The 10,312-nt window shown below is 35.0% G+C and overlaps 1 protein-coding gene across 1 annotated transcript in view; it reads left to right on the forward strand.

Moving 5' to 3' along the window:
* Positions 1–10,312, forward strand: part of MYO3A (myosin IIIA) — a 185,990-nt gene that overhangs the window by 55,225 nt on the left and 120,453 nt on the right. The window contains exons 7-8 of the mRNA XM_015585601.2: positions 2,048–2,113; positions 4,703–4,858. Of these exons, the coding sequence (XP_015441087.1) occupies positions 2,048–2,113; positions 4,703–4,858 (222 nt within the window). The remainder of the gene's footprint in view (positions 1–2,047; positions 2,114–4,702; positions 4,859–10,312) is intronic.

Below are 10,312 nucleotides of genomic sequence, written 5' to 3' on the forward strand. Positions count from 1 at the left end.
ACCCCTTCCCTTCAGCGTGTACGTCAACAAACTTTCCCCTGCTTTTTTCTATTACTAATTAAACACTATTTTATATATGTTTTGGCTAGTTCCTAAATATTTCAGAAAACTGACATGAAAAGTTTTCTGAAATATTTATTTGATTATAGATGTGTTTTCTTCTGAAACTTTCTGACGAATTTTGCCTGACACAGTAATTCTAATAGAATTCACACAGAGGGCCTGTGGTGACAGGGGTCCAAGGCAGAGTGGTAGGTGGCATGTCACAGTTTGTTACTGCGTTCTCCATTAAGTTTTCTGGTTCCAGTGCCTATGGAACATAGAATTACATGTAGAAAGTCTTGGAGGGAGTTTTCAAGTCCGAAAGAAATAACGCCAATATTTCATATTCATTTCCAGAGGGATCCATTTGGGATAGTTGGCATGTAATTAAATTAGTGTAAGACCGAAGCATAGGACTTTGTAATTTTACCTTTGAATTTTCAGTCCTATCTATAGATTCTGAATTATAACATCTTAGATATATATTACCCTTTACATTATAATGTCAATGTCTCTTTCAGGTCTTACTGTTTGTAAAATATACTGCTTATTTGGTAAGTAGGGAAATGAGATTACAAAAGAGAACAGAAAACTGGCTCTATACTGCGTCTAAGATATTTCAATAAATTTAGGGAAAACAAAAAAATATATATTTTCTAACATTTACTATTATTCAGTCAGCATGTGATGGGAAGCACCATGCTTCCTGAACCATTTCAATCATGGTTTAAATGACCGTGGTTAGCCTAATGTTATTATTCTTTGTGATGATGCCACATGGAAGAGTGATGACACTGTTACTATATGTCATACCTGCGAGCAAGGCACTTCTGGAAACTGCATCATCTTAGTTATTCCTTGCTTTTACCAGCAGCATATTTTGAAAATTGAATTCTGAGAATTCCTACCGACTGTAGGAACAATTAGGAAAAAGGGATCTGAAAAGCGACCCAGTTCTGAGTGCTCTAAAACCATCAAAATGTTGTTCCCCTAAAGCGAGCCAATAAATCTCTTAGGACATTTTCAGGAGAACAAGAAATAAAGCAAGATTGGTGGAGAAAAGAATTACTTCCTTTAATGTGCGAATCAGCAATCTTCAAATAGTTCTAAAGATCGTAAAACGAGCTGTCTGCGTGATCGAGGGTAGATGAAGAGCTGCACTTTTCTTTAATGAGCCTGTACAAACTGTACATTAATTTCATTATAAGCTATTTAAGGAGTAATGCAGAACTGAAGACAAAGTGTTTCCATTCCGCTAATGAAAAAAAAAAAGCTGTTAGAATTAACATAAATCGGTACTTCAACAAATTCAACTATCATGGTTGATCAGTGTGGTTTGATGAGAGTTAGCTCAGCCTCATTTTCAAGTGAGGCTCCTTTGTGTTCATGAATACGCTTCGAAAGAAAAGATTTGTCCAACTTAAAATGAAAGGCATTAATAACAAAAACTTTTAAGTGGCATTCAGAGCGTTATAGCTAATCATATTTTCTAGTTCCTTACTTTCGTAACCTATTTCCAGCCATGTATTCAGTAACAACAGAACGTCTCGTGAAGGCATTCTTTTCTGCCTCTCTCCTCTGCCTCACTCCGTCTTTTGAATAACTCCTTCCAGATCACCTCTGTGTGCCCTGGATATTCCTCAGAGACTTCTGCAGGACTCAAAGCAAAAAATCTTTTCCTGGTAGTCATTGTTTCTGTTCTACTAAGTATTGATGCTTTCCCCTGCAGCTCTCAGGTAAAAGCAAGGAGATTCTTTAAAAGAAAAAAATTATCAGTTGGAGAAATTGGGTCATCTAGTAAGTGCTTTCAGAGAAACAAGGAACCTATCATTTTATATAACAGGTGATTAATAACTCATTACCTGCCTTTGAATAGAAGAATCATAATGCTCAATTTTACTAGCAGGACCTGTGAAGGCAGCAATGGATTAGTCCATCTGGTTCTGTCCTAATTTTGCTCTGACTAACCAAGGTCTACACTCCAACCTTGATTCTTATTTTCTAGGAATCCACCCCCAAAACTGATGCAGCCTGAGATATGGTCAGCAGAATTCAATGACTTCATTAGCAAGTGAGTAACAAGTAATAAGAGTCTTTTTTAAAAAAAATCGAAAAGATAACCATCCTAACTTTGAAATGTTCTTTTTACAACAATTCCTTGGTGCTTCTGAATCTCCTCCTTACCTCTTATCTATTAAATAGCCACTGAGGTTTCCATTATTTTCTTCAAAACAAGTATTTTTAGTGTCTTATGAATGCTCAGTGAATTCATTATTGCTCAAATATTGATCTTAGGGTCATGTTTATTCTCTTACTGATAGCGATGCTTCTGCAGAAGTTTCATTGTCCAGAAACATATTCTTCTGTCCACCTGCCTTTTGCAACTATGCCCTCAGCATCTCCCACCTGCTATTCATTTAACCCTTAACTTATCTGCATCATTAATTCTCATCCCAGTTAGGGAATAGTCACGGCAATTGGTCAATCAGATGATCCTATAGATAAATTACTTACACATTTGAAATTCAGTTAACATTTCTAATTTGACAGATAGTTAGCCCAAGTGCCTCCAGACAATTGACTCAAAGCTATGAATCAAAAGTCATTTCCATCCCACAGACTTTTTCACAATCTTTATTATGACTTTACCTTATAAAATAAGGTAAGGGATGATCCCAGGTTATAAGTGGGAGAGAGGGGTCATTAAGATTTAGTATGTCAAACTCCGCTCAGAAAATAAAGAAAGCAAAGAAAGCAGAGAAACCAATAATATTTGTACATAACTGATGTCATTGGTTTTCCTACCAAGATTATCTTCTTATTCTTATAAAGACAAGAGACTTAGATTTAAGGGTTGTGAAAACCCAAAAAAGATTGATAATCTTTTTTTTTCTTGACTTTCACTTAACCACTGAGTATGTACTAGAGAGTATTTAATAAACTACAATCAAATTTCATAAATCTCAGGAAATTCGTTGATGACTTTGAAGGGCTCCCACAATTCATAATTATGCCCCATGTCTGCAGATTCTTCCAAACTGATCCTCAGTGGAAACTGCTGACTTTGACATATTTCATACAATTTCATCTCTGAGGAATCTGCTGACATTGACATATTTCTCATAATTTCACCTCTGATTTTCTCCAGGCAGTTAGTAGTCTGTCCTGTGTTCTATCACTGTATTTTGTGTATCTTCCTCTAATATAATTGCCACTTTTATTTAGCTACCTTCTTAGAGGTCTTTCTCCCCAACTAGACAGTAAGCCATTCCAGGGCACTAAATGTGCCATATTCGTCACCGTAACTTCAGTGTCTTAGCAAAGTGCCTGGTACACGTCAGATATTTGATAAGGTCTTACTACAATAAAATAATTTCACATGTGACTAAATTGATGCAGATCTCAGAGATCGACACATTCTGTTAAACTAAATGGGAACCAAGATCTCTTGTTTTTATTTTCTGACATTGTCCACCTTATTCCCTAGTGCATTTTCCTGGGAAATATCTTTTTTGGTAAAGCCCAATAAAATAAGTTGCCAAATTACCACCCCAAGGAAGATTAACAGTAGAGATTAGAAATGACTCTACTCAAGTCAAGACATGGGTTTCTTCCTCTTTCTTTCTTTTTCTATATCCCCAAAAGGCAGCCCAGCTCTGACCAGTTTTCTCATAATCACAGCCCCTCAGAATCACAGAATCTCAGGTTTGGAAGGATATTAAAAATTTATATAGCCCAAACTCAAATCTAGAGTGTAAGGCCTTCTTGAACAAGTTCACTGAGTGGCCACGCAGCCAGTAAACTCCCCTAATAAAAATAATCATACTTCTCAACGCAGCCCGTTCCATCATCGGTAAACTTCACTGTTGGAAAGTTCTTTCTTATACTGACCTGAAATCTGTTTCTCTCTTAATTCCATGAATTGATCCTAGATTTTTTTGTTCTTTGTGACCACTGAAAACTGTCTAACCCTCTTCCACATATTTGAAGACAGCTGTCACAGCGGATGGAACATCCTAAATTTGTCCCAATGCTCCTCCTGTGATGTTGTTCCAGGTGCTGTCACTCCCCACCTCTTTTTTTGGGACTCTGCTCTGGTTGAACCTCTCAAGAAGTGTGACCTGCACTAGTACATCTACTGTCTGACCTCAAAAAACATCTACTGACGTGAAATTTAAACATCTTCAGCACGTTAGCCTTCTCAAATGGGTTAGCAGTTTGATCATGTAGAAAGAAATAGATCAATTGAGAAGCCTTTAAAAGCATTAGAAAAGGGAAACTGAAAGTTTTATTTTAATTTTAGGTAAACATTAAAACTGTAATGACTTCGTTGTTATTTATCTTTAGCTACTGACTTACAAAGGGGACTTTTCATTGGAGAGCAAGTTTAATTTTCACTGTGCAAAAATGCTTGCTGGGAGACCAGGGAAGTAGTACTTAGTAGGAAGTTGGTATCACTATTGCGTAATCACTCAGAGATGTGTGCACTGTCACAAACATTCTTTTGATCATCTTGCAGTTTAACACTTTTTGAGATATGTTTCCTGGGCTAAGCAATTATGAGAAACACTATTCTCTTCTGTCACAGTAGTTTTTAGGAATACAAATCATAATTCATCTAACTTATCTGATAATTGCATGTTCTTTTTTGCCAGTGCAGGTGCTTGACTAAAGATTATGAAAAGCGTCCAACAGTGTCAGATCTTCTACAGCATAAATTTATTACTCAAATTGCAGGCAAAGATGTGATGTTGCAAAAACAACTCATGGAGCTCATTGAAATTCATCAACACGTGGGAAGCACAGAAAAGGCCAGGTAATCAAATACTATCTTGACTCCAAGAGTTCCAAGATCATCTAAAGACTCTGAAAAATTTTATAATGCAATAGTTGTTAAGGTGAGAATAGAATTCATTTGTTTCCTGGTTGTGGTTTGGAGATAAGGAGGCATTTGTGTGAAAAGTGAATGTTACATGTTGAATTGCATCCCAATGTTGGTAAAATTAGCAGCAGCGTTTTTTAAACAGCTTTATCAGAACAAAGAATGTGAACTTCAAAAGATGGTTAGTATTGGTGTGTATTTCTTGTATTTTCTACTCCTCTGTAAAGTAAGATACCTCAAATTTAAAAATCAACATAAAACTTGAAATACTTTTTGACATTGTTATTTGTTGGTACCATTTTCCCTGGTTGGATTATATTCAAAAATCGTTTTTAATGTCTTTACACTTCCTATTTGGATTTTTAAGAATCTACTATGTATAGTTTTATAATATCGACTATATTTTTTGCTTATTATAGAGACGGTATATGTTTATTTTAGGAAATTTAGAAGATACGGAGAAGTGTACATCATAAAATCAATCAAGTATAACATTCTAATCTATAACCTTCTAGTATCTTATGAATGAAAATATATTTTAAAACAAAATTAGAATAATGTTTTTATATGTTCTGGAGCCTGCTTTCTTTCACTGAATAGTGAATATTCATGTCATTAAATATTTCTTCTACCACAAATTTTTAAATTGCTGCACAGCATTCTCTTGCGTGACTATTCAATGATTGGCTTAAATAATCCCCTATTATTAGACATTTTGTTTGTTACTAATCGTTTTTACTCTAATAAGTTACACTGTAATGAACAGAGCTGTACATGAATCTCTTACTATCTTTTTAAAGATAAATTCCTATAGATGGTACTGCCAAGTCAAAGAGTAGACTTGTAATTTAAATTCATTCTTGAGAATCCTATTAGTTTCATCTCAGGAACAGACTGCAACAGACTACGGAATTATTTAGGGAATTGGGAGAAGTGAGTAGAAAATAGGACATGATTTAAAAGGCATTTATATTTGAATTCCTGTTGTAGTTTTATATATTTAATTCCTTTTTTTTTTTTTGATCTACAAATATTTTCTCCTAGTATGTAGCTTATGTCTTCATTTTCTTAATGGTATCTTTTGATGCAAAAAAAATTTTAATTTTAGTGAAATGCAATTTATTTTTTTTTTAGTGTTAGTTACAAACTTTTTTTCCTATTACAGTTGATATTCAATATTAGTTTGTATTAATTTTAGGTGAACAGTATAGCGGTTAGACATTTATTTAATTTATGAAGTTATCTCCCAATTAGTCTAACTCTTATTTCTTTAATGCCTACTGTGTGCCAAACATTATATTAGGACTTTATTTATATTATCTCATGTGATTTTACAACAACCCTGTGGGAAATGTTTTATGATACCCCATTTTCACAGCTGAGAAGAACCAAGGTCTGCAGAAGCTAATTAACTTGTGGAAGCCTACACAGGTAGTAGATGATTTCGTAGGGATTCAAATCCTGATCCCAAAGCCCAAGCTTTATTCACCTGAGTGTAAATGGCCTAACGACTGTGAATGATCTTGGGAGATAATAGCCCTTGTCTATGCAGCCTTGCTAGGGAAACAGAACTAATATACCTGTAATGAAGAAAAATTACAGTTGTGAGTGAAACAGAGTATCAAAAAGAAGGAAGCAGGCATGGAGTTTATAACGAGGAAGCAGGCATGAGTTCATACCTGCCCATCTTTTTATCTTGGTGTGAGTATAATTCCATAGTCTGCTGCAATCCCGTCCTTCCCAAAGCAAACAGTCAACCAGCAAACAGAAATTGAGGTGTACCAACATTGTACAGGGTGTTCAATGTCAAGAACTATCAAGGATTTGAGATTTTACCCTACTTACAAGCTAGTAAGTTGACCTGCCAATTTCATTAAAGGCTAGCAGAAGATAGGAGACCTGTGAATCAGAGCAAAGGACTTAGTTAAGTCAGCAGCATGACTTTTTTCATGCTGGCTGCCTTTGCCCCACAAGTCCTAGGAGTAATATGTAATGGCCTAGGTAAATGCTGTATACACGATGGATTTGCTTCACAGTTTGTGAACTCTTAGCTTGAGAAACTAATCTTTTAAAGGTGTTGCTAACAAACTTGTCCAAATTTTTCACTGGAGCAGACATTATCTTTATTATCCTGGACAGCAAACAAAACGTATACCTGTCCTGGGGGGAGAATTTACCTTTAACTTCCAAGATTATTTGCTATACAGACATCCTTGGAAATATAATCTGGAACAAAAGGCAATACGAGACATGCAGAAATGTGAGAGACGCATGGAGAATTATCTCCCAGCACTCAAGCATCGTAAGAATGGTTGAACTACACAATATTTAGATTGTAAGCCTGGTGCTCTAAATTCTAGTGATAAAAAAATATTGAAAATTGCTATATATTGGGTGCTGTGTTAGGCTCCACACTTTTGTTTCTGAGTCACAAAATTTATTGTTTATCTAGTTAAGAATTCAGATATGCTTGCAATATGAGAACTCCTGTCTTACACAGTTATAGAAAGTTTTTGGTCATCTTTAAATATTGATCTTCTCTCATTCTTTTTATTACTTCTAAGAGATTAATATTAGAATGTCTTACTTTACCTTATATGTCTTATAATTTCTCTTTCATGATTGTCATCCATTTATCAATCTCTGTTGCATTTGGATGATTTCGTCAGAATTGTTTTCCACTTCACTAATTCTTTCTTACACTAGGCCTAGTCTAAATTCATTACATATACTGATTTCTCATGCTGATATTTCTATCAATATCTGTATTTTTTATTTCTAGCATTTCTCACTTTTATTTTTCAACCATTTATTGTTTATTCATACTGACTTTTTATACCTGGCTATTCATATATGGCTCATTTCTTTCTCTTTTTTGTGAATGTAATTCTTTCCTCTTTCTTAGACTATTTAACAGTCATTTTTTGATATGATATGCATTTCAGTAGAGGCGAATTGTCCTGGTTTGCGAGCTCATTTGCTTCCTTATTATTTGATTTCCTTCTGTGATTTAGAATTTTAGTTTATTCTTTCATCTTGAATGAGGTATTTTTTGTTTTGCTTTATTTTTTCTTTCTGCATTACTTTCTCCTGTTTTGAATGTTTTGCCTTTGCCTTTTGTGGCTTCAGGAGCCCTTTAGTCCAAAGCTTTAATACCTATCATTAGTTCAAGGATATTGCAGATCTTGTCACCAAGCTAATATGAAGTACTATGTCTCTGCTCCATCCTACAATTTCAGGCACCTGGCTCTGTGAAAGGGAGAAGATGCAGAATTTTTTTCAGTCTTCTCTCTTCTCAGCAAGAGATACCCTCCCCCAGCCCACACGCACACACAAACACACTTTTAGCTCCATTCTGTCCACTGAGCCTAGGTCAGGGCCTTCATTGTGAGTGGGGTGTTTTGGTTCCTTTACCTTCTAGACTTCTGCCTATTTCTATCATGGACCTGATCTGTTAGGTCCACCGTAATGCTCATCTTGTTTTAGAAAATGTCTTTGTCTTTTTAATTCTACTTAAAAATATTTTTTAAATATTTTATCTTTCACAATTGTATGGAGAGTATGGGAGAGGAGCTTAAATCATCAATCCACAGCACCCTTTTGAACACAGATCTTAGTCCAAAGTCATAGGAGGAGAGAAGATTTTACTGCTCTCAGCATTTTTATACTAGTTCCAAATTGTGAGACATACTTAGGTAAAAAAAAAAAAAAAAAAGTCTCTGGTGTGCCACTGCAACACCTTGGGCAAAAGTAGTTTCTCTTCAAGGTCATGTGAAATTATTTGATTTGTCACAGTTCTCAACACTGATAAAATTGATCTAAAATTTGACTGTGCTAAATCAACATAACTAACTCAAAGCTGAAGTTTTTTTGTACCCGATATTAATTTTTGGAATTGGATTGGCATATGTGCTTGGCAGGACAGTTTTTTTTTTTTTTTTAAATCACATTTCAGTTTTAAAGAAAACTGCCCTACTATAAATTCAATACAAACTGAGTACTTTAAATTTCCTGATGATGGGGAGGGGATAGTGTTAGAAGGCAATATGGAATGGATACAGAAACTTTCTATTTTAAGTTAAGGCCTATGAGTATAATGAGTCACTCATAACTTGGTCAACATATTCTGAGCAATCAAGATGCAGCAACCAATTCTGTGACATAGTCCTCAAGGATAGGAACGCATTTTTCACCAGAGTTAAAAGTGACAGTGTTGGAGTGCAGACTGAGTCTACGAGAAATCGGAATGATAAAATATTTTAAAAGAAAGGTTTAATTCCTCTGTTCAATATTTTAAAAGATTCACAGATTTAATGGGAACAGATAAAAGTCATTTGTAATCTAAGTGTATACCCTTCGGCCTCTTGACTAAAAACAATACAAGCCAATGTGAGAAGAAAAGCATCATAGTGAAAAATACTGGGTGGCCAAGAGGACTGAGAAGAAAGCAGAGAACCAGATGTCGGCATGAAGCGGAGGAAGCGGGGTGCCTCAAACATCCTTCCTCAAGAACTGCCTGTCGCTGCAGCACTTCCTGCAGCAACACTGTTTCTTGAATGCCACAAACACCCTTAAATATTGGTAAACTGACTTTGAGCTTCATGTCACTCCTTTGACAGTCAAGTTCCGTATAGGATCATCTGATTCCTCCCTCACTTGGTCCTGTCTCGCTTCTAGTTTCTAGGTCCTTTCTCTCAACCATCTTGGAACTTCCCCCACAGAGGAAGGGTATTTTGAGATGCTGAAACAATGAATAGCCATTAGGTGCAATATGCATCCAGATTCCTTAAATCCATTCTTTTATATATCTCAAACATTTACCTAAAAGTATTATTTAAGCTATGATTTGCATTCCTTGTAAATAAAGGGAGAACTTGGCTAGTATCTACTTGAATAACAAATTCCAAATTAAAATTTCTTTCTGTGGTAGTTGTATTGTTTACAAGTTAGCTTTTAAAATTTGTTTTCTATGTAAACAAAATAGCTATAATATTTTATTTGATCTGCTTAGCATGGTATGGCTGATTAACTTTTATATGTATAAATTATGTTCTGCATATAATTTTGTAGAAGCAAAAAGGAATCTATATAAGAGTTTAGTAACTCAAACATACTTATTTCTTAAGTTAAAAATACTGGCTGTATTTGTGGTGCTGTTGTAATCATTCCACTTGACCCAGTATATATGGTTTTCAAACCAGGATATAAGGCAACTGTGAGACAATATCTCAAAGGATTAACAAATGAAAGATCAACAAACTAAAAAACTGTCCAACTCTTGAGTGCTAAAAGTACAAGGTTCAAGCTGCCAATTCTTTATTTAGGTATAGGACTTTATGTAATGGAAATTCACTTGAATAGGATTTTGATTTTACAAAAAAAAAAAAA

Source organism: Pteropus alecto, unplaced genomic scaffold (genome assembly GCF_000325575.1).
Source record: "Pteropus alecto unplaced genomic scaffold, ASM32557v1 scaffold11, whole genome shotgun sequence".
In the NCBI taxonomy this organism is placed as follows: Eukaryota; Metazoa; Chordata; class Mammalia; order Chiroptera; family Pteropodidae; genus Pteropus; species Pteropus alecto.